Genomic DNA, 26,379 nt, shown 5'->3' on the forward strand with positions numbered 1-26,379 from the left:
TTGACGTGGGTCACCTCCGCAACACCGGTGCAGAATGGACAGATGACTTGAGTCAAGATGGAAACTCGTAACGTCCTGTGGACGGTCAATTAGCTTTCTCTGCTGCTTTCACTAATGGGTCTGTATGTCCTTCCTGCTGGCCGACACACCTAGCAGCTGGCTTCATGGGATCTACACACACACACACACACACACACACACGGACACACACATGCACCCATTACATTCACTGACAGGAAACGATTTGGCAGCTCACTGGGTAAACTGGTAGTTATTGGACAATATACTCCAATGGTCATCAAACGTCGCCAGCAGCTACTGCAAACACCCCCCTCTCCCACATCACTGCTAATGAGTAACTATACCTGGTATAATTAGTACAACTAGTATACCGTGATATACTGGTTTCTCATTAAGAATCAGCTCAAAAGTGTGTATTTTCTTTTGGGTCAATTTGACCAAACTAAATTAGAGTAAAGTGCTGGTGACCAAAGCAACAGAGCTGCTGTTTCACCAGCACACTGTGACGGGTGAAAAAATAGCCTGGAGATGGTTTAATACAGGTTACATAGGTGACAATAACATCATTCACACTCACACAGACAGGACTTAAAAGTCTTTAAAGATTCTTGCCAGACATGTTTTAACATCTTAATCTCTGCAGGGACGTCGGTGTCCTCAAAGGCAGTGAAATAACGCTCCAAAAGCTGAATGATCACAAAGAATAACTAGCAAGTGTCACCCATCGAAAGACAAACCCTCCTTCTATTGTTTTTGTATAGATGTGTGATGACGCCGGCGTGAAGTTCTCACCCCCACAGCCTGGATATCTACGGCCTTCTGAGAATTCAGTACTTAACAAAATGTCAAAGCACATTATAACAATAAACTAATACGTCCATAAACAACACAAAGATATTGCATAAAAAGGTATTGCTGATTTCTCAATGGCAGATTTCAGATAAAAAATGACAGGCAAAAGAGGAGACACGGTTTACATGTGGATAAATAAAAAAGGGAATAATAAAAGATGGCAACTTGAGAAAATGAAAAATCTCCAGGGAGACGATTTATGGTTGCAGAGAATAGAACAAAAATGTTTGTAAGCTTCATCTTTTTTTGCGACATTGGGAACAAGAACATTGTATAATAGTAATGTGTAATTTATTTTTACCGGACATAAAGAAGATCAAATCTGAAGTTCCTGTCATCCATCACATTCATTTTCATAACCCCTCTCTAACGATATCAGCTCTCTGTTGTCCACCATGCACCCTTCCATTTTGGGAAAGGTCAGCCAGTGTATCTCTATGAATAAATTACTGCTCGGACCTAACAATACCGCAAAACATAACCAGATGGAAAGAGAAAGATGTTGGGACACAGTTGCTGGGAAGGAGGAAGGGTGAAGGGATGACATCATCGCGGTGGAAGTAGAAATCGGTTATGGAGCGGCAGCAAAAAAGTGGGAAGAGAGAGAGAGAGAGAGGGAGAGAGAGATGATAGATGAAGCCCACTTTGTCTCAGTTGTAATGCATTATGTATCAGAATGGGCCAAAAAGCAGGAAAAAGCCTATGAAAAAGTGTTGTCTCATAAGGCTCGTGTGTCTGCGTGCATCTGTGAGTGCATGGTATGTGACGAAAAATAAGAAATCAGATTCTGAAAGTACAATTTGTATTTTAAAACAGCATTTCTTACATTATCGATGGCATTATTATACGTACTCTAGCACATTGCAATCATCTCATTGGCCAATCAGCCAATCAGTTCTCCTGATATCCGTCACTAGAAGCAGAGCTACGGTTCTGCAGCATTAAATCATGTTAGCAAGCACTGAGATTAAGAACAAAGAAACAGCCCGTGTTTCCAATAGTTTCATTGCTGTGCCAATTGCAGTGGAAGTTACTGTATAATTTGCCGGCTAATGGCTTTGCTGTTTGACAAATGCCTCAAACCCAATGATTTTTGCTTCTGTCTTGTTTGACCTGCACGTTTCTTACTTCCACTGCAGACTAGAACACAGACCCTTTTCTGACCGACAGCCCATCCGTCAGACCGAGTGATTAACTGGGCGGTAGAAAGTAAGGAGTCGATACGGCCCAAACGTTATCAACAGACACGGGGCTGAACTGTGACTCAAAGAAGGCCGGCCCACTTGTTATTGACTACCAAATAGATGGGGACATCAAAGCGGCTTCCTAGTCGCCCCACGTCGGGGACCCGGCGAGCTCGGCCCTGATGCAATCTAGCAATGATGAAAACAGGCAACGGTATGACACAAACAATTCCTCCTCCTTATCGAAAGGCAAAGCACAAGGATGAAAGAGGCCCACAGTCAAGGAGAGAGGAGTAAACACGCTGATTGCAAAGAGAGGAGGGAAAAAAAACACAGATTACGGGGGAGATGGAGAGAAAAAAGACAAAAGAGATGAAAGCAAGTGTGGCCCTCTTTGACATCAATCCACTCCACTGTGACGGAGCTTCTCAAAGAAGACTTTAAAAGGTGCAATAGGACCATGAAAGACATAAAATCTCTGTTGAGTTGTGAAAGATACAAAAACTTTCACCGTACTGACTTTGATGTTGAGCAGGAGGCTGCACCTGGAGGCCCATATAAAACTACGACAAACACCTGTCGGCTCCGTGTGCAGGAAGACGAGCTACAAACACTGGATGCATGCGGCCTCCCAACCCAGTGCGGACACAAATAAAGCCTGGTATTTCTTCTAACTGCACTGATGTACAGCTGTGTGCGCACGGACGTCCACTTGCAGTATGTTTTGTGTAGACATGCATGAATAAACGGCACTTGCGTCCCTGCTAGACCCCCTGCTGGCAGTGAAAATTGTTCATTTTTCGCTCGAGCTGACTTAATAAGAGAAATCTTTGAAAGGATAAGAGAGAAAAACAAGATAGTGGGCGCGGGGGATACGAGACAGAGCGACATAGTGTGTCTGTGTTTGTGTGTGTGTGTATAGTCGATGACACAGGTTTCAAAGGTGACGAGTTGGCATTGTGTTACAGAAAATCATGAAAGACACCGACAGATAAATGCAGAATGGAAAGCAATCAATTAGACACACACCAACACTCTTATTTGTCTAAGCTTAAACTTTAACTAAGAACTTCACACCGAAGAACAGCGTTTGCAACCGTGTGTGTGTGTGTATTTAGCTGTTTCTGTCTCCGTGTGTCATCATTTGGAAGTTGGAAGTTGTTTGGCGTGGTTGTTCCTTTGCATCCAATTAACATGTCTCATGGCCGCTGCTTTAAAACCCTGGGAACCTGGTCGTAATGCTAATGAATTCTCAACACTTCTGCAAGTGTTTAACTACAATAAGATACTGTGTGTGACAGGGTGTGTGTGTGTGTGTGTGTGTGTGTGTGTGTGTGTGTGTGTGTGTGTGTGTGTGTGTGTGTGTGTGTGTGTGTGTGTAAGTCTGCATTTATCTGTGTGTAAAGCACACATATGTGGCCCGGGGCCGGGGCTGTGCGATCCTACTGGAAAACAAGAGAGGGTCGAGTACACACGGTGTGTGTTTGTCTGGGAGCAGTTTATGATCTTTTTACTACTCTATTTCTACTGAAATGTGATGTAATAGGTCAAAACAACAAAGGCACGCTCCGACTTTACACCATACATTACAATCCTGGTGTTAACACACTCCAAAACACTTTGTCTCACTCACAAACACGTCCTCTCTTGCATTGGGTATCAAGAGATTTTGCATTGCTGTGCATAGATTAAACAAATAGAATATATTTGTGGATGTGCATCCACCATGAACTGGTTATCTGAGGGAGTGTAATGAAGGAGTGAAACTGCAGTGAAAAATACATCAATGTTGCATTATTAAGATACTAGCTATTATTGGCTTTACCCAAGGCTGGATTCCCAACTGGGAAGATCAGGCAAACAGCACGTATTGAATATCAATGGGCGATTCAATGAACCATTCAAATTATATCTTCATCCATACAAAGCACTCCAAAATAATTCTGAATAGATCGTTGTTGCTCGCAATCTATTTTTTGTGTCTGTAAACAGTTCTTCTTAGACAGGAAGTATAATGTCTTCAGTTGCTGCTTAAAAAACAGACTCTATAAAAGTATAAAAGATTATACTCCTACTAATCCAGTACAGTGCATCAAGCTTCCACCACAGTTAAATTAATGTTACTCGATTTATACAACATTGTGCAATTTAAAAGCCTGTAGAAGCACTTAACATTTATGGATATCTGTATGCTGACCTTGCTGGGGAAGCAATGAACTCATGCACACTTTGTGACAGTGAGCTGTACATAGTTGGTGTGGAGTTTACATAATGAGTTTCCTATCAATCATTTCTACCATGTATATCTATCAATGTTATGGATTTAAATTGACCTTTTAAGGGTTGCACTGTGTAATTACCTTGCATACATATCCAAAAGCAAAAGCGTATGCTTAAACTGGAAACTCCAACATGGTAAAAAATGAATAGAAAAGAAGTCTTATTATTTAAATCACTTATGCAACACCAAAAGAAATTCCCGATTCTATTAAAGCCCCTAGCGAAGGAAAAGAAAGTAGGCTAAGTTCTGCATATATCACAAAGTGAAACATGAGAAATTAAAGAAAAAACTGCTTATTATTATTCAAACGTAAGATACAGTTACTGTTACGCTTCCTTACTGCCTGAGCTGCAGTTTAATAAATACTAAATGTATAAATTGATACATTAGTGCTTTGAAAAGTGATTGAGTGAGTTGAGTTAGTTATTGTGTGGTATTCCTCAGGTATCAATAGGTGTCTTACTCTTTTTAATCTGAATGCTGCCTAATGTCATATTGCTGTAGCTGCGACTACAGCGTGTGGATGTCAGTTACTGATGGGCAGGTGGCTCTGTGTGTGGTAGCTCCTGTCATCAGGGTGTGAATGATGTCATGCGTTGTTAAAGCGCTTTGAGTGGTTGGTAGTACAGACCGTTTACCGTTGATTGTCACTGTAACCAAAAGGCCAACTTTATCCAGACGTTGCTTCGGCTGGACCGCTTCAAGAATTATTACGTTGCACAACCAAAGCCAACATCTTCAGCGGGGAAGAAGGAAACGTTCTCTCGCACTAGCTCCCAAATTGGACGGTTTGCCACTGACTTATTTCTCAATTTAAATTGAATGTCTTTGGGATTTGCACTGACAAAACAAGCAATTTAAAAGACAATTTTCAAACAATTCAGTCACAAAAGGCTCGATGGGAGAAGTATCTCAGTGGGTGATTAAGTTACGCACTTTGAGGAAATGAGTGGTGTTTGCCACTGGTGGGAACGCTCTCTACATCCTGAAGACTGCGCAGTGGTGCAAGCAGTAGGGAGCACAACTACGAGCTGAAAAGACACATCGTAACACACGTACACAAGCGCGCAAACAAAAGCCACAACATTGCACATGCCATATGATGGATAAAAAAGTATTTATTCATGCTTAAAAAATATGAAAATACAGACAGCTAAAAAGTGGAAAGAGGAAAATACCAAGATTAATGGAATATAATGCCCTTAAATTTGAGGTAACCTGTGGCACCATTAGTTGCCAGGCAACCTGAGCCACCCTTTAGATGAAACACCTGGCCTCCATCTATCAGGCCATCTCAGCACCCACTTCCTCTTTCCGTCACACCTGTCTCCCTTTGTCCGTCTCTTTCTGCCGGTGGATTTCAAGAGTGCCGAAGTGGAAAGTCAAAACCGACGATAATTGGAGACAACGGCACACGAATGAGGACATGTGAAAAGAGTAGAGAGCCATCGACGGTGAGGAAAGACACAGAAGCCGTCAAAGGTTTGGACATATTTTCTCCTTCAATTGAATGAGTAAGTGTGTCCACTTCTGACCTGTACTGTAGGTACACAAACAGTCGATCGTGTCCATGTGACCAGCGGGTTCGTCGCCATGTTTACATTTGGCAACGTGTTAAAAAGCGTGGCCATGTTGTAGCCCGCAGACAGAAACACAATACACAACAGTGTATGTGTGTCTGCGTGTGTGTGTGAGTAGCTGAGAGAACATACGTGTATGCGTTAATGTTGCAGGTCTCTACAGATTTGCCAGTGAGCAAATGTCATCGGGCATCAAAAAAAATCACAAAACCTCCCCCCCGACACTCGCAGCCGGTCAGTGGCTTTAATTCTGTGGGAGCCGATCTATAGAACCGGTCGATGAGAGAAAGCCCTGCAGGGAGAGGCAAGAGGAACCGCAGCACAGGAACACATTCTGCTGCTCGAACCGTGGAGACCGAGCACAGCGCGCCGACAATAACGTCCACAGTAACAACCAGCGTGCGCAGAACTTTGGCCGACAAATCAGAATATGTAGCAGTAATATAATTGCACTAATTAATAACAGGGAGGAAAAAAAAGAATGAAAACGGCTGCGGACAATAAAAGAGCAACATAAAACATCTGCAAAATGCACTGCAGCAACCGAAAGAAGAACCGTGATGAGTGAGATCAGCTAAACAGAGGCAGACTCGCTGACCAGAGACGCTTTTAGAACGAGAGGGAATTCACAGGATGGGAGCAGTGATGTCTGTGCCGCCCTGTGGATGTTTGGAGCTGTGTGAGAGGTTTTTCTGCATCTGTTAGTCTCAGATTTATAAATAATTAACTTCAGTCGTCATTTGAATGTCCAACTTCTCTTCTCTTTCCTCAAATAGGGACACGCATAAAAAGAAACTCCTGCAGTCCTCTATATTTCTCATATGGTTACCATAATTATGTGTCTTTAAACCTCCAGCCTGTCTAAAGACACACACACACATGCAGTGCCTGGAGAAACAACGGAGTAAAGCTACAAACTCAAATAGATGCCGCTCTTCACACGGAGACCGCAAAGAAACTTACGTCCTAAAGGCATTAAAGCACAGCGTCACATGAGGAGAACCGAGATTAAACATAAACTTCACAACCTAATCTGCTGTGATCTATTTGACAGATTAAACCAAGTTTATTTAAGGTTATTTACTCTCGCGCTTCTAGTGTCAATGAGATCTTGTCTCACACACAGCCGGGCGCTTTATGCTGTTTTCTAATTAAACCAAATCTCTGTGTCCTAAACTCAGCTGCCTCACATCCACCTTAATCTCTAAAACGTACTGAACACTGACACACACAGTTGTCCATTGGATTACCAACAGTAACACAAATGTGCCCGTAGCACACACACACACACACACGTGTAACTTATATACACAGACACACTTGTAAACACACACACACATGGGCGCACACACACACACACACACACACACACACACCGTAACACCTGTCTGTGGCAACAGTCCATAGAGATAAGAAAGCTGACAGGAGCTGCTGGAGTTAAAGCCGGGAACCATGGGAGCTGTCAGGCACATCTCCCCGAGACACCTCCAGGCTCAAGCACACAAACACACACAAACACACACACACGCGCACACACACTCGTGATGATATTGTACTGACTTGTATCCACTCCCCGCAGCTGTTCTCTTACCATGAATGTCACATAAGAGATGCACCAGAAGCATTAGCAGGCTGGTTTTGACTCGAATGGCCGGTTCAGGTTTTGGTGACAATCGGGGACACTTATTTCATTTATATGCAGTGTACATTATTCACAGGAACGTTGCAGACTTTAGATTTATGGTTTGAATAAATAAGTAAAACAATGTTTCAGTGAAGCCTGATTAAGTGAAGCTTATTAACTACATACTGGTAATTTATTGCTACTCTGTATCAAATCAAACCCTGAAGCATGGCCATCTGCATCGAGTGGGCATCTGGCACCGGGAGTCGAAAGGGGCGGATTGTGGCTTCCTCATGTCAAGTACTGGACTGAATCTACGTCTTCTTTTAACCTTTCCCCCAACGCTGAACCTGCCGCAATGTGCTTCAGCCTAAACACATGAAACAACAAGCTCGACCGAACCGTAATTCTAGCCTCAGGTTCTAAAATAACGCATCCTCATAAGGTTTGAGGAACAGTTGTCACCAGTAGCCAGCTGGCCAGGTTTTCTATTCCTGAGTAGAGCCCACAATGGAATCCCACTAAAAGCACACAATCACTGCTGTAGACAAATAAATATAGGAATATTTATAGGAAACAAAATGTTGTTTCATTGATCGCATTGTTGATCTTTTTCAATGATGCAAACAGGTCCAACAATTGACATCTAATAAATAATTGAATTGTTAATCTGGAACTACACTTCCTTGCTTGTTGGATTTAAAAGTTATCCGTCTAATTTAACTACATTTATTTATGTACCCCATAAACCCGCAGTAAGACTACCAGTAAACTACACTTAATGGCACCATTACCTCATGCAAATCAATTTTATTCTCATTTATGAAACAGTGTTATCTCACATTGAGCACAATCGGTTTATTCAGATTATGTGTAGATTATATGTCAAATCAACAGAACAGAAAACCCTGTTTGTTGTTCTAACCCATCTTCAAATTTGGACAGATGGACCGGCTGAATCCCTTCTAGTGTAAATAACAAGTCAAACATAGAAACTTGTTCCCTCTGCACCCAACCGAGTCTTCCCCTCCACTTCATACTGGCCCCATTTACAGCTCAATTAGGGGACACGGTATTTTCTACGGGTATGCAGAGATCCCATTTGATTAATAATGTTTCAACAAATAACATATTACTATGCTACATCAATTTGGATAAAAATCTACTGGAGGCTCCTGACAACCACGGTGATCTACATTGGCAACTAGACGTCTCTAGTAGGAGAGAAATGAAGGAGAACCAAGGGGCATTTAGCCAAAGCTAATGATAAAATCGATTTCACTGGTTTAGTGATGGAGACAGTTGTTTAACATCTCATCACATAGATTGCTCTCTGTTTAACACTAATGTTAACCGGATTGCTGGCATCGCTAAACGAATACCTCAATCTCCCTCCTCCTGGCTTAAGTACACACAGAATAAAACACGGGCCTTGTTACGGCAATTATTGATGCATAGAGTTTAATTAGTTCGGTGCATTAATGTAGCCAAACCTCCCTTTGAGCAAAGCGCTTGTGCCTTTGAGGTCTCATTTCAACATGAAAGAGACCTTCTCAACACGCTGTTGTCTCGACCTCAACCAGGAACCCTCCAAAGATAAAACTGCATCTCCACCGCGTATCACGTATATCAAGGACGACACTTTGGGCAGGTGTGACATCTGAAGATAACCTATTCTGGTTCTGATTGAGCTGCACATATTTACTAGACTCATATTTGCATTTGACGTTGTCTCTCAACGATGACCTGGAGGCTCCTGGGTAATTTGATGATGCTGTGAGTCTGTTAGGGTATCTGGTTAGATACCTTTTCAGTTTTCTTTCTTGTATAGAGCGTATCCCTTAAAATTGGGATGGCCAGAGGCACAAATCAGAGCAGTAGAAAATTCAGACGGCCTTTTCTCTGCGGTAAATAACCAAAATACTTCAACAAATTACTGAATTCAGTTAGGACCCAAAACCAGAATCCAGAAGTTAACTGATTAAAATCCTCATTATTAAGAACTCTCTCAATGTGCCCGCAATTTTCAGCTTCGTGATTGAACGTTTCATAGCTCCTCTCAGAATTTTTACCTTTGACCTTCAATTATAGGGTCCTTGTTCAACTGCAGGAGTTTTGCCAAATCCAAGCTTTGGATGTCGGCTAATTATATTCCAGAAAATGAATTCAAAATAAATATTGTTTCAGTTCATTATTTCAAAATGAATTACATGCTTAACTTGCTCTTCAACTGGAGGGAAAGGGATTCTTCCCTGGATGTGCACAGCTCTCTACATGATTATAGGAGTGTAAAACATTTAGTGTTCTTGTTTTTAAAAATGAATAATAACAGCGTCTGTCATCCACGGCTGGCGTCCGAAGTAACATACAGTCCTGAACTGAGGGCAGTGCCTTAAACCGCAGATTAAATGGAGAATTTGCTGCTTTTAAGTCAAATGTTTTGCTGAAGGAAACAAAGCAAAGCAACTCACAATGGTTTCTCACTTCACTTTATCTTCCTCTGCGCTCGCTGCCTCTCTCTCTCTGTCTGAATATTTTAGTATTGATGAGCCCATTACTGATGATAACAGTGCAGTGTCAGCATCCTTTCTCTCTCTTTCTCCCTCACACACACACACACAGACACACACACACACACATACGCTCACTCATCAGGAATCAGGTTACAACTCTGCCGCTGCTGTGTACTTTTGTGCAGTTCTGTGTGTGTGTGTGTGTGTGTGTGTGTGTGTGTGTGTGTGTGTGTGTGTGTGTTCAGCAGGAGGCTGGGAGATCTGACTTCCTGGCATCAATCCAGTAAATTGCACTGTATTTTTTTTCAGGCTGAAGACGGTCCACATGCACACTCGCTGGCACACAAATACACACACACAAATACATGGGCGATGCCTGTTGGCTGCTAAAGGGATGAAAAATGTGCATTGAACACACAAACAGCGACACAAAGAAGGAGCATCAACATAACAAACCAAGGGGGAATGGAGGTCTGATCTTAGGCCGAAAACATGGATGTGATTACTGAAACTGTAGAGCCGGGTCAATAGTTCTGATGTGCGACCCTTCAAAAGCCTCAATCACGATTGGGATGGAAACACAACAGAACGCGACCAGGCGCAGCTTAGACATCTTCTCCCGTATATATTTCAGCGCCACGCTTAAATCATCACCGGCGTCGAAGCAGGTTGAGACCCTGGAGTTCATTTCTACGTCAAAAATGACATTCACCTGGCAGACTTAGTCTTTAAGAACAAGGGCTGGTGAGGTGAAGGTAAAACATTATCCTCCAGTTGTTCCCCTTATTGAAATTAAAGCAGTGGTCAAGGAGAAACACATTTGAGTTTTAACTTTGCGAAAAAGGAGGAGTGGACACTTGATATGAGGGAGATGTCTGACGTTTAGTGCAATCCGCCCATAATGGTATCACAATGTTATTATCTGCAAATTAAGCTTCTCAGCTATGAGAGGGAGGGGGAATTGTAGCATTTGAAAAAAACAAAACACAATTGGTTTCAAGACATGCATGCCCTGAGGGGAAGCTCTCAGCACGTATAAAGTAGGTGCCGGTTGTTTGATCAGCCATGCGTTTGATCACAATCACTTGTCTCTGCAGCAACGGATGAGTCACCTAATTTGAGAACGGGCGCTGCGTGTTTGGCATCAGGAGGGGTGTACCGCGTTAGCTAACATTTAGCTTAAATGCCCCCCCCCCCTCACCCCCTCTCCCTCCGAGACAGGTGCCACTGAGAGACGACACGACAGACGCAAACGGACTGAACAGCAAATCTACTAACGGCGGTAAAGAGTTGTAAATAAAAAACAAATACAGGATTCAAAGCGCGTCGGCTTTATTCTATCGATATTGATCATAATCGTCCTTTGATCCAAGGCACATATTGTCAGTCTTGCGGAAAAGGAAAATAGCCTCTTGGTCAAGAATGAACTTTTCACACTGGATATATATAATTCAGTATAAATCGTACCAGCAGCAATGCTTTAGTAGAGATTACTTATCAACCATTAAGGGGAACACATTTTGGGTTATCAAAATTAACTGGTGGGGTTTTTTTTAGGAGTTACGCAGCAGTCAAACATTGGTAATTAATAAATGCCAAAGTTGGCAATAGTCACATTTTGGTCCGGTTTCTAATCCTTCAAAGAGAATGTTCAACAGCCTGGCAACCCAAACACTTTCATTATTTATTGGTTAATAAAGCATCAGTGAATTATTTATTAATTAATTAGCTATTATGCACTTCTCTTAATTAAGAATGTCATATTAGAAGGAGGTTGATGTATTTTAGGACAAGGCGGTCAGCTCCTTAACAAAGCAAACATTTCAATCTAACGATTTAATGCAGTTATGAAGTTCCTGTGAGATTGATCTTTCCATCCACACTGCTGTTACGATGGAAGATACAAAAGGCCCGATAAGGTGAAGAAACTCTCTGAGGACTCACTAGGAGAACGTTTCACAGAGAGTACGGTGTGATGGTTGGAGGCGAACTGCACACCGGTTCACACTGACAGCCACCGGCCCCACCGGCACCACCGGCACCACCAGCACCACCGGCATCACCAGCACCACCGGCACCACCAGCACCACCGGCATCACCACCACCACCGGGACCACCAACACCACCAGCATCACCGGCACAACCAGCACCACCGGCACCACCAATCAGCATTCGGCTCAAAACGAGGCGCCACGTGCCTCGTTCTGTTGGCGCGCTGTACGTCAGAAGTGGCGAGAGGCTTCAAGGTGCACACGCAACACACAATATTCCCCGAATGCATCGTTAGGACACACACACACACACACACACACACACACACACTTACATCTCGGAGGACGGCGGCTGGCTACGGCAGAGGAGCGCGTGTCCGCACGCTTGTCCCATCGCGCATCCTGCCTCGCGCCTCCCCGGTTAACAGTCAGGAGGACCTGGAGCGAGGGGAGGAGAGCAGCAGGGGGGACTGCTGAGGGGGGGGGGGTTAGGAGGACGGACGATGGTTGGATGTGTGTGCGTGCGCGCGCGTGGTCCTCTTGCTTCCTCTCCAGCGTGTCTGTCTCTCTCCGGTCTGCCGTCTCCTCTCGGGTTGTGACCGCGCACGGGGATTGGTCGGGACCCGGTAACTGATACTCGAGCAATGGTGAGCGAGGATAAAACGAGAGAGAGAGAGAGGGGGAGAGAGAGAGGGGGGGGGAGAGACCGCACTATTGCGCTCCGCGCCACATGGACACATCAACAGTCTGAAGACCCGTCAGTCAAACCGGAGCGCGTCACCGTCCGTGCGCGCGCTGACAAAATACCCCTCAAACACCCCTCAGGTCATCCACGTGCTCTCCCACGAGTCCCAAAATTCATCCGTCGGAATGATAGTCGTGTTGTGAGAATTCAACTTCCACGGTCCAGCTCCTCGCGCCAGCTGCGCATTTTGATCACAACTCCCACGGCGCGCGCGCGCGTCTCGCTTCTCTTCGCGCCGCACGCGCGCGGCTCCGGGCGGGACACGACTTGAACTTGTTCCACCCTCCCTAACAGAGGAGACCTTATCGGTCCGTGCGCCGAAGGGTTTCACAATAAAACCACATGTTGCACTAGACTCCAGTGTGTCACGGGACACAAGTCTCAAGGTCCAATACGGAGCTTCCGACCTTATATGGCTTCCCCCGTACACACACACACACGCACGCACGCACACACACACGCACACACACACACAAAGATTCAACGTTTCACTACAAGAGAAATGCCCGTTGAAACAGGAGCCTGTGAATATCCCCAAGTGGCTTCAGATGTCAGACGTTTGACACTCTCGCAGGTGCGCATTTTTTATTAAATATATTGACGTAAGACAGAAAATTTGTATTTTACACAAAAAGAGCATCTGACAACATGAAAAACCCCTATGAGAACACAAGCGTCCTCAATTATGTTTGCTGATTAGACGTCTACTCGCGGCCTGTGAGAGTATTGGCTGACTGTGATTGATTGACAGCTCGTGTCAATCCTTCTCACACTGATTTGTTGTTTCTGTTGGTAATCATGGTCATTATTAGAAGTTTGTGGTTGGCGAACCAGCTCCCACATGAGCCAATCAGACAGACTGCAAACAACGAATTAAGGCCTTTAATCCTTAATACATCCTTACTGTAAAACAGTGTTTTCTCTAAATGTGCTCTGTGTTCTGGTGGAGGGGCAACAATTAGTCACTTTGTGGTCATGTTTTCTGTACTGCTCCATAGACTGTTGCACTAGTCAAGGGGCCAGGATTGAAAACTATAAAATGGTCTATTTTGAAAGAGTCTTGATTGCAAATTAAAAGTCTAACATTACGGTGCAACTAACATTTGTAATGTGTCCATTGAGTGTTTTGGTAAGATATGCACGTATTAGGGCCCCGATTTGCACAAGAACCTGAAACAGGCCGACATTGTTAACATTGTCACTTAATCATGAATGAAACACGCATGCGGTGTAAAAGTCATATTTACGACAGCAGCTTTCAGTGCAGCAGGTCTCTGAACCACAACAATATCCCTGACATGCCGATAGAAAGTTCAGAGGTCTCCTGGGCTCAGGGGTAAAACCAGCACCTAGATAACCAGGGATGGCAATGGACTTTGCTTACTCATTACTTTGATGAGTCACTCATTACTCATTCTAAATGTCAAGAATATTTTATTTATTTATTTTATTTCTGTATATTTAGCATCCCTTTAATCATCTTGAGACCCGTTGTAGACGTCCCAACTGCTCGGTCGAAACACTGTTACAGCATTTGGGCTGGGAATACATCAACTTTTTTGTTACCTTACATGGTCACATTTGATTATCTTGCAGGTCCTGTATTTGATAAAGTGTGTGACGAAAAGAACGGATGAGCTCAGAATGACTGTCTAAACAGATACAATCTGATTTAAGCCAGACGATCTCGCTTTAAAACAGAAAGACCAGAGGGAACCCAAAAATTAGATCTGTTGATGTAAATCTATCCCAGCATCTCTGTCCATCCCCACAGCTCCTCACGCTGATGTTGTTGATGTAGATTCATCTTCACATTCAAACTTTATGTCAGAATAACAGCATATCAAATAAGAAGGCAATTTAAGACCACAGATGACTTTGTCTTCATCTCATCAGCAGCCGGAGGTATACAACACCTCCTTTTACGTAACCCTAATACAGAAAATACAGAGGGACAATGCGATGTGACAAAAAAAGCGCTGAGCATCTTAGGTCGCCTCACAGGCGGACGCTGCCAATTTACAAGGTGGGACAGTGAGAGAAAAAGAGGAGAGCTGGGAGAGGAAGAGGACGCGCAGGCGGACTCAGCTCAAAGAAATGTATGCGAAGGACACTAAAAACAGACGCAGACATTTTCTCCATTAGGTTGTTCTGGGTTCTATGAATGAACGATGGTAGGAGTCATTCTAGCAGCTGTGAGGCATCGCTGCATGCTTTCAATGAAAACGCTAACATTCATTCTTCTTGGTGTAACATGTTAGCATACTAACTTTCGCTGATTAGTGCTCCATGTCAGCACCAGGCGACAACCTGTCATTAAACGTTGTAAATATTTGCGGCTCATTTCAAGACTTCTTCACTACAGCATGATGTTCATTTAGTAAATGATGGTCCAGTCAGAATCAAATAGACCATAAAGGAGGAGTGTCGGGTCGCCACCACGGTGTCTGGGTGTTTGTTGACGTCTTTTCACTTTTCACTTCACTAACGTTAAAGGTAGTACTTTCTCACTGTTCTCATTCGGCGCTCAGTTCAAATCGACAAGTGATGTCACGTCGACGTCATCCGTTTGAGTCTGTTACAGTCTAACGGGCAGCACTTAACCCGATGCGCAGCTGATGGGAACGGCTTTGGTTTTGCGGGAACTTGTCATTCTGTAAAGTAATTTAACCTGATGATGGCGACTGAGGAAAGGTCAGCTGGATTATCACAGTTACAGGGATTCATCTACGGACTATCAATGCCTGTGGTAAATGTTGTGGTAATCGATCCAATAGCTGAGATCTTTTGGCCAACGTTGCCATCCATTGAGTCACTTAGCTGGAACCAATTTCATTTGTCATTTGTTCAAAGGGGCTTTTCATGATTTTATTCATATTCATTAAAATAATTTCATCACACATTCTTTCAGTGAATAAAGCTGCTGTATTTTCACTATAAGCTCAGAAAAAAAGGCAAAAGACTGAGGTGAACCCCCCCGGAGAAACCCCCACCCCGTCCATACAGTCAGTAAGAGGCAGCAGCTGCACTGTGACAGCAGTGTTTGACCAGTGCTCTGCAATAAAGTGCAGTGAAGCTTATTTTTATGAGAGCTGAAGTTCCTGTTGTTCCAGCCTCTACTCAAACACACAGAGTGGAGCTGCTGCTTTAGATGAGATAAGACACAGCGACAGCTACGCTCACGACATGTGACACAAACTTGAAGCAAGCTATTAATTCAAACCCCGAAACCGGCTTTTACTCATTAAAAAAACATTTGTTTGTTACATAAGACTACAGTTGGAGACATTGCATTCCTCCGGGCCTGAATCAAAAAGTGACATGTATCACGTTTTGGTCTTTCAATGAAAAAGCCAGAATCACGGCGCGAGATGTGATTCAGTCTCCGGCTCCGTGGGATAAGTGTCACCGCCACTCTCGGCGTTGGCCCTCGGTGTCCCACCGAGTGCTGTAATCAAGGCCTGTGAATCAGAGGAGAGAACATCGAGACAAAACCACTCCCCTGACGCCGACATGGAAGTTTAGTGACCGTGAAGGTAACAAGCACTTGTTGTGACTTAACGAAGCTGTGCGGCAGAAAGAAACCACGTCACGCTTCAGTCGATTGAGTTCCCCAGAGTGTTGCTCCCGTATCAGCTCCTTGAGTTGATTACATCAGAACTTGATTAGACCTTCTGTCCTCTACCTGGAGTGTTTACTGACATTTATGGTCTACCAGATCCACCAATCGCTAATACTTCCTCGAATTCGAAAGCGCCGACTGAACAGAAGCTCAATTATTTATGATACTTTCTGTGGCCGTGGCCTGATTGGTAAACAACTCTCCGTTGAGCCATAATATCAGTGATAATGGCATCTTCCAGCAAGCTGTGATACACGGAACTAGTCTTGCGGCTGTGAGCTATTATGGCCTGCAGCAGACATATGGAGGGACAATATGCTTGTGAGTGTTGGGCTGTAAGGACAAGAGAAGAATTAAAGCGTGTGGACATCTGTTGGTAAAATGGATCCTGTGCATCTCTGTCCTTACCTGTCATGTATATAAAGATTCATATGCTCGCGCACTGGCCTCCATGGGGAGAAATGTAACGGTGGTCTAATGGAGTAATAATTCATATTAAATATTATTTTCTTACATTTTTTGCACAAAAGAGATATGAATTATAAAAATACCCTTTGTTAGACTAACATGTCAAATTAAAAAAGTACAATTTAATAAATAAATGCACCTAAGCTTCTCCTTTCTTTCTCCCACACACTAGCTAACGTTAGCCTAGTTTGTGCAGCTAACGTCAGCTAACAGCTAACTTTGTTCATTCAGTAACATTCATACAAATATGCTGAACTGTTTGAAGTCGGGGAAACTGTCAGGTGCCCATCTGGAGCTCTCCGTCACGAGACTGATGAGAGGAGAGGGACAAAGAGAGAGGGAGGAATATTAATACATCATCTTACTCGCTACCCCTCCTAAGATGGACTCCCTTTTCTATTCGTATCTGTTTCTGAGACAATGCATGTGCCACTATTTGTTCGTTACGTGGTTTACTGTGCTTCACATTTCGCTACCACAGATGATCAGCCGTGACTATGTATGGTTGATAGTAAATCAGGGCATTTTAACATTGGTCTAAATATTGTAAAAAACTGTTCTGTCATTTGTCCAATTTAAATGCAGCAATAAATGGACTCCTGTTTCATTTTTTTGTAGGAGATTTGAGGGCACGAACCCATTCTGGATGTAGAAGGGGGTGCCTGGCCTAAAAAGGTTGAGAACCGCTGCTCTAGACTGTAATGGCTTTATCAAGCAGTTTGATCGCTCTTTTATGAATTTAATAATAATAAGTTCATATTACATAAGACTTTAGCTCTGTTTTCCCACTCGCCGACAAGAAGCGTGAGATTCTTTAAACCCTCGAGCACCATGTATGTGTGAAAAATAATTAAAGACTGGTTTGCTGATGTGTCGCGGACGCTTTTTAAATATCAAGCGTGCTGAATATCTGTAGCTGTCGAGGAGTCTGCAGCCATTGAAACAGCCAACTAGAGCGCATGAAACAATCGCACTAACAAACAACGTTGTTTTATGAAGCAATGTCCAAGCACCACAATTATCTTTTACAAATTGCTGGAAACAAAATCGACTGCCAGCAAAAGACGGCCGCTCCAGTTGAGCAGACACGCTTTTCAGACATTTTTCACTTTTTCTATTCATCCCTCCTTATCTTAATCCGCTCCTTCCCATATCTGTGCCCCCACCGCCTCCTCATTCCTCCTTCCTTCCCTGCTGTGATTGCTTCACCCCCTTCCTGTAGCCCAAAATCCCTCTCCTTCCTCCTTTACTTCCTTCCCTCCTCTTCCTCATTTCACCTTCTATTCCCACCACTCATAAGCCTCGCAGCATTAACTGGAGAGCCTATGGCCGCTGCCATCTTCACTTGATCTTTTCCCGGTTTTATCTCAAAGAATTGTAGCCCAGTGTTATTCTCAGCCAGAGGCTGAGTTTTCCCAAAACTAATTAAAACGCTTCTCAGGGTGTTCATCCTCCACACTTACACCGGTTCAAGGCCCGTTAGCTTGAGGCTAAACACACAGCTGGTCCACTTGAGTGTGTCTTTGTGAAACTGTCCAGATTGACGAATTCTACATAACTGGTTCTACGTTACATTACAGTTAACGTTTATTTCATCAGCCTCCGCAACGAACAGAGTGTGAAGCATCATGTTTTTTTTTACGATTGTATGTATGTTGTATGGGTTGTATTTTGAAATGCACGTACACGTCACGTAATGTATGCACATGTTTGTTGCATGAGGCGCACATGCGTACGGTGTTCCTGCATTGTTCCCAATCATCTTCCAACGAGCAGACATTACTCCGACCCTCCTAACCACACTGGGGAACATTGAGTTAATTGCATTATGTCAGCAGACACAGAAAGAAATAGACGGGGGAAAGCGATGCTTTGGCGCAGCGTTATACCCTCTGTTTTCTGTTTTCTGTTTGCATATTTTAATCATTTCACTTTTGATGCATAACTTACCAGAAAGGATAAGCAGAATAGCAAATCAAGTCTAAGGGGCTAAGCTAAACTTTGCTCAAATGAATCTCAAAGCAGGACACAGACTCAACTTAAATATGGATTTCTTAATGCACCAGTCATTACTCATTTGTGTTTTATTTTACTCTGTTGTAAACAGTATTTTCACATGTTTACGCTGATGTTTTATTAATCTTGTTTTTCATACATCTGTGCTGATGTGTATTTGCATTTTGTTGTTGGGGTTATTTCTGTATTATTTTTGTTAACCCCGAGCTCACCAACAAAAAGTCATTGACTTTCATTAAGAAAAAGTCATTGAAACGTTTTTTGAATTATTGAAATAATTCAATCAAACGCGTAAAGACCGTAACAGCACTCTGCGTCTATGTTTTTCTAATCATCTATTTATGTTCACGGTGTTTTTAGTATACCCTCGGATGGGAAGATTAGTGTCACACACAGGAAGGTCACCGATTCTTTCCCTCCGAAGCTCCTACCTGGTCAGGATCATTAGACACTCTGGATTATACAGTTGCTCAAATGTAAACCGCTGACTGACGGGTGTGTGTTGGAGAGGGAGACCACTGGCACAGTAAAACGATGCAATGTCACACAGGCCTCTGTTTGAAATGGAAACTTTTCTGAGGACACGCCGTGAAATATTTGCCAAACAGTACACAACAAAACCCACAGTGTTTGAGCTTTACGTCAGCACAAAGCCAGCTGACCTCGGTTAGTCATCTGCTGAGCCGGCCGATGACACGGTCCTGCATCACTTTTCACAGCTCTACGGGTGTTACGTCTCCGTCTCTTTGCTCGGCTTGAAAAGCATTTTGGTCATGGCACCGCGTGTTGTGCTGGTCTTTAACGTATTATCAGAGAAATCTTTTGAACCCGGCGGAGTTTTACCCAGAGGCCAGCGTCTGAGTTTATTTCATTACGCCGCTCTCATCGCCGCCGATGGACGGGGCAGGTTTGGTGGACTTATAGCCCCCGAGAGGCATTCAAGAGCCTTCGATGGTTTTACAAATGCCTGAAAGACAATAAAATACCGGGACTTGATAAATGGCTCTATTCTCCAGGCCCACTAAAAAAGAGTGAGCAGGTTTTCTCATCACTCCGTCAGCAGTGAGTGTTTGTGTGTACGTGAAAGTGAAAGTATGAGCTGTCTGAATGCTCCATCAGCTGGGAGTTATGGTTCGGCCTGTCATGATATCCTCTCGGTGACTGCGTGCCCTCGGATTGTCATTCCCACTGAGTTTGGTTTGGTGTGTGAAAGTGTGTGTGTGTGTGTGTGTGTGTGTGTGTGTGTGTGTGTGTGTGTGTGTGTGTGTGTGTGTGTCACGGGGCACCAGATGGCTGCTGGCTGACTTAGCAGCATAAATTAAAGGAAATCAAATGAGACAGTTGTGCTTATCTTTCCATTAATACACTTCAGAACGAGTGAATGCACACACACACACACACACACACACACACACACACACACACACACACATAAACGTGCTGTCTGCATGTGCATCTGGGATTTATCCTCTTCTCCACAAAAGGATTAATGGTTATTTTACAGCCTAATCTCTAAACTCAGTCAGTTTTTGTTGTTGCTCACAATTCTCATGAAGCCAAATTCATGATTATCGATTAATTTGATTTACACAATCATAAAAACAAGCAATGGTTCTATTTTTTCAGCTTGACCTCTTCAGTCCCTTATTAAATCAACCGGTTGTTGCCGTGTCAATCATGTCAATTACTTGTAACCCTGTCCTCATGTTACATGTTACATATATGCTCTAATGTGCCCAAAACCCAAACCAACTCACCCATCGACAGGCAGTTCAGATCTTTTTCACCTGCCGTCTGCATCTCAGCAGTCACTGTGACTTTTTCCTGATGAATCATTCCGTGAGCTTTGGCTCTTTCTGCAACAACAAACACCTCAGAGCCATCATTGTTTTCCAGTTGTTTTCAGTCAATATTTCAAACCCCATTACTCCATTTCCTGAGTGAGTGGTGAAGGAGCAAGGCATTAAAAAAAAAAAAAACACGTAAAGGTTTGGGAAACAGTTGACTTCTCTAAGAGATTTTAGTTATTTATTTATATATAGCGCATCCATTGTTCATTCTGTACGCATCCATTGTAGTCCGTTCATCCCGGGAATGGGATCCCTCCTCTGACCTTCTCCCTAAGGTTTCTTCCCTTTTTTTACCCTCTTGGAAGGGTTTTTTCATTTTTTGGGGAGTTTTTCCTGTGCCGATGGTGGGTTTCGGGACAGAGGATGTTGTATGTGTACAGACTGTAAAGCCCTCTGGGGCAAATTTGTAATTTGCGATTTTGTTCTATACAAAATAAAATGAATTGAATTGAATAGAAGCAGCCATTGGCAATGGCAATCCTAACTAATAAATACTACAATATTTAACTTCAATATGTTAGCCTTCTCTAAGTCCCAATAGTTCATCCGCACCAAATAATAAAAGTAGCAATGATCCCTTGGGTGCAACATGACATGCGTAAACATGCAACAGAGACACAGTATCAAGCAGATGGAGGCATTTGATGGGAGAAAAAGTGATCTGTCTCTGCGGCTTAGTGGAAGCCTTTTGCTTCACGCGTCAACCAGTGTGACGCATGTGCACGCACACCCGCATTACGACGGCGCACAGTGGAACCAACAGTGACGTGGGAGGAGAGAGAGAGATGGGGATGGACCATTTGTAGAAATGAGGATGGAAAAGAGGATTATGTTACGTCAAAAGTAGCGCACACGCTAATAAAGTTTGGGGATCGTAATGGGAATAGGCCGATGAGTCGGGGTGGCTCTTCCCCGTGTGGTGCTTCACAACATGCTTTTTTCAGCAGTGCACAGTTTAGCCCTTTTTCCAAATAGCTTACGTAACTTGAGGCAAAGAGAGAGAGAGAGAGAGAGAGCAGAACCCAGGAATGCACACATGAACACACACGCACAAACACACACTCTATGAAGGCCCTGTGGCGACATCATCTGCACAGCCTCTCTATTTTCTCCCTCGTCGGGAGTCAGTGTGGCTTTGTGCTCAGAGGCGTGATTCTGCTGCAGACACATTGTGCGTGGAGGCTCGTCTTGTGCGAGTATCGCCTTCACATTTGTGTCTTGTTTTTTGGCAACGCGGCTCAAACACAATCGCACCTGTCGTGGTAACTTCATGCAGGCGTTTTATGAAAGAGGCTCCTCACACTCTGTGAGTCATTTTAATGTGCACGGATATTTGAATGCTTTATTTAGTTGTACTCAGTTCAACACTGAACACAATCTGTGACGACCATCGAGGCAAAGCTGACGCTTTCTTGTGCAAAGTGCTATTGCTATTGTCATTCATCATCACATGACACAAAGGTCAAAATGTTTAATTTCAAATGTGAATTGTCTAAAATATGTGACCGCATGAGGCTCTTAACAAAATAAAACCTGTTTTTGACATGTTACATTCACATTGCGCCTCTGTGAAATCCATGCATGTCCAATTTTGGGGACTATTTTTGGACAATGGAAGGATTAAGTGTTTCTTTATGGGTAATTTCTCCTACTTCTTAAGCTAAATAAGTCCTTGAACCCCCTCAAAAGATTAAATAAAATGTTTTTTAACATTTTATAGATATTTTTCACAGAGACACTATTGATGTTACCAAATCTAACCCTCCCCAAAACCAAATAAGGATGCATTGAATTATATGTGATTTCCAAGTATTCGGAAATCGTATTTCCTGCATTCTTTCATAAACATTTCCACAGATTATTTATGAGTGTCTGAGAAAGTCATTTGCTGTTGCAATGTTAAAAGAGAGAAAGTCATTTATGCGACAGTGTCAAAAGAGAAATGTGTCTGCTGGCGTATCGATGACGCCGCTACTGCCACATCTGCCTGTACGACACAACGCAGTGACATCATCGGCTCTGCAGAGTGTGTGTGTGTGTGTCTGTGTGTGCACGTTCATCAAGTCAATCAGGTTTAATTAAACTATACAGTGATTAAGGGGCAAATTCCTTAGTCTGTCAGCGTGTGCACATCCTGTTCACACACACACACACACACACACACACACACACAGTGTGTGAGTAACTAGTGTGGCACGAGCCCACAGCATCTTTAGAGTGACTAATCTACTATTAGCACTGGTCTCCCAGGCCCTCCCTTCCTCCATCCTTCTCGCCACTCCCTTCCTCTTTCTCTGCTCCGTCGCCCCCACCATCGATTTCAGCTCAAGCCGATTCCTGATTGTCACGGTTTGGCATCTTCTGAAACGGTCTTTGCCAAGTGGTTTATTGAAAGGAGAAATTCTGAATTCATTTTTCACGTTTTTATCCATCCCCATCCTGCTCCTTACAAGCTATTTTGCAGCAGCTTTTTGCCTCAGCATCGTCGTTATGTCTCACAGTGATTCCAGCTCTTAATGCACAACAATAGAGACACAGCGCAATAAATTAAATCACAGGACAAATTGAAATGAAATGAACTATAGATCGAGGTGGGCACTAATGATTATTAAGATGTGGGTGATGGATGTGTTAGCGGTCGGGGTGTTGTATCGCACAGGGCTGTAAAGATAGGGATCCCCATACCTCCAGGTATCTGGAAGTCATGACAAACGACACATCAGGAGTAAAAGACAGAGGTCATCACTGCTTCTTCCTCACATTTCCTCTTTTTTGAACCGCTCCTCACCTTCTTCCTCTCCGCTCTGTGCCGTCTCTTATCCCTTTTATACCTCTACAGCTCGCCATACTCTCTCTTCCTTTCACCTTTCTGTCATTTCTTCCCTTCCTCCCTTCAATTCCCCTTATTTCCCACCTCCTCCTCCTCCTCGTACCTGCATGGTGATTGTATCTGTTAGATAAGATGGGTGTCAGACACAAAATGTTCTCCAATTTATTTGTGTCTGCTGCTGTTGAGCAACAGGAAGATAAAGTGAAAGAAGGACGTCGGGGGAGCAAGAACAACGATGGAGATCTGAACAGACAGAAAGGATGACTAACACAATTCGTATTTACACCGTGATTGATTTGATCGTGATTGAGTAAAACACAATGTTAAGCCTACAGAAATAGCTTGAGATTTGGGGATTTACAGGTGTTTTTTTTCTTGCAGATAGTCGGGTGAGAACATTGGATGCTGCAGTCGGTGACCTTAGCTTAGCACGAAAGATTGGAAACAGAGTGAAAAATGTTGCCAGATTCAGCCCAAAGTTTAAAACTACCAACAATGGACGAAAATAATCTTGGACACAACTCCTTGTAAAACAGCCAATTATCATTTGAGCCAACGTCCGATGGACTGAACTGGACTGTAGATTCTGTAGACTCAGCTGCAAAGTAAATTAAAGTTTCCAGATATCAGTCCATTCCTTTAAATGCTTATCATTGCGAGATGCAACAGTCAAAAGATGAGTACGTGGTCAGGATAAGCAAACTAATGCTTAACATTAATGTATCATTACATTTCGTCAGTGAAACGGTTTGGTTTTGTCAGTTGGTAAAAGCAGAAAGAAGGCAAAAGAAAAATGTCCCTCGCACCGAGCCTGCGAGGTAGCTTTAATATTTGGTCCCTGCACCTCTGCTCTTTAGCCCGACTGGAGCCGGACCACGAGAGAGACCAAGTCTGATTGACTGCGCGGAAATGAAGAAGGGGAGAGCTGTTGCCATGGGGACGAAGAGCGCGGCCTTTTCACTTTCCTTTTCCCTTCGAGTAACAGTAATTGGTGATAAACTTGAGGGGAGCGGCTGCAAGGCGGTAATCGGGGAGTGTGTGCGTGTGTCTCAAAGTCCGTTTGTGAGTAAAGGAAAGTGGAAACTGTGTTTGTGTGTTTGTGTGTGTGTGTGTGTAAGACAGAGAGAGAGTTTGTTTTCTAGTCAGCTGAAGATGACTCAGGTTCAGCTAATAGATCCTACGCATGGCACCACAACCATTGAACCCACTAAGGATCCAAGAGTTCACTGCAACTCCACTTTTTACTTACAGCCTGCAGGAGGAGCTACAGGAATAACGAGGAGCTCACACACACAAACACTCAGACTCACACTCAGACACTCCGTCACGCACACACACACCTAGGAGCCACGTACAAACAACCGCGGGTATAGAGCCGGATAAGAAGAGCATCATTTTGGTGTCAGGACGAGGAAACAAAACAGCTACACAATATTTGTCCCTGCAGGCCTTTTAGCTGTGTGCTTTTGTCATGTTCATTTAAGATTTTGTTGACCTCAGAGAAGCTGCACGTGCTCCAGATTTTATCTTGAAGGTCAGAGAGCATGCGAGGTCGGGCGTGTTTACTGCGTCCAGGGCGTAAATGTTGCTGCTCATAAACCTGAAAATGCGCATTCACATTGCAAACTGTTTTTGACAAAGTAAATTACTTCACGGACCATTTATTGCTCCTGCGGAGCTTTACGATCGCGTCGCTTGTGTTCAAATGTCTTCTACTCCTCCGAGCGCAGAATCAAGGTCATGTTGGATTCCATACAGGAACATTGTGTTGCATGTTTTCTCCGTCTGCTTCTCTCTGCCGAGAACAAAAACGCTCCCGCTGTGATGGAATCGTAGCGCCCATGGAGTGAGGTGTTGAGGAAATCCTCTAAGGCGTGCGCAGACACAACAGGTTAGCTGTTGAAGCCTCTATTTTCGCATATTTCTGCAACATTGCTGCCATTTTTGTGTTTGACGTTTCGAGCAACAGTGTTTCCAGTGTTCCTGCAGCTATTAGGAGCAAATAGGAACGGACCGTAAGTGCTGCAGAGTGTAAGGGTGGTGATGGTCTGTGACGGCCATTTTTGCATAAGATTGGCGTCTAAATACATGTAGGCCTACATGTACTTTTTATTGGTAAACATTCACATTAATAATTGCACATGGGTGCTAACTTGAAGGATGTTTGTGTGATTCTCTGCCGCCTACATTAATTAAGTCTTATGTAAACATCATTTAGCTGATTTCTGCGTCAGTATTTTGCTCACTGCCAAGTGAGTCTCTTGGGTTGAACTCCCTTCCCTCTCGTCTCTCAAGCTGCTGCCACCTCTCCTCTATCTTATTAAGGCATTCTCGTGATGGGGACTTTAAAGTGGCTCCAGACATTTGTTTTTAAATCTCAAAGGCCCTTCAGGGGAGGATGGAATTCACCTCGGCTTCGTTTATAGGCAAATGGCCACAGTTAAGAAAACGTGTGAGAGATGTTGTGCACAACAGTGAGGACCCACCAACGCAAACACATTAACTTAATGCATCTTGCCGCGTTCTGAGAACACGCGTCATCTTCTGATGAGGATCCGGTGCATGACAAAGACAGAAGGCTGTGTGCTGCTTCACCCAACGTGTGATGCAGATCTCCTGCCCTGATGTACCAGAGACTACGAAGAGGCACGTGCTACTTTGGAAATGTGTGAAGCTCCTGATGCAGTTTGACACTACTGATCTGAAGTAAAACATTAAGTAAAACACAGCATGGCCTCTGACAGTTGGGCCTTTTACGGTATAATGAAAAAATGCTGCCGAGATCAACACCTTTGATGCTCG

General features: G+C 43.6%; 1 protein-coding gene across 1 annotated transcript in view; it reads right to left on the reverse strand.

Annotated features, from left to right (window-relative positions):
- pde2a (phosphodiesterase 2A) overlaps positions 1 to 13,059 on the reverse strand; it is a 106,540-nt gene extending 93,481 nt beyond the window's left edge. Inside the window, exon 1 of the mRNA XM_040170641.2 lies at positions 12,382 to 13,059. Within this exon, the coding sequence (XP_040026575.2) occupies positions 12,382 to 12,440 (59 nt within the window). The 5' untranslated portion in view covers positions 12,441 to 13,059. The remainder of the gene's footprint in view (positions 1 to 12,381) is intronic.
- Between the last annotated feature and the right edge of the window lie 13,320 nt (positions 13,060 to 26,379).

Source organism: Gasterosteus aculeatus, chromosome 1 (assembly GCF_964276395.1).
Source record: "Gasterosteus aculeatus chromosome 1, fGasAcu3.hap1.1, whole genome shotgun sequence".
Classification (NCBI taxonomy): Eukaryota; Metazoa; Chordata; class Actinopteri; order Perciformes; family Gasterosteidae; genus Gasterosteus; species Gasterosteus aculeatus.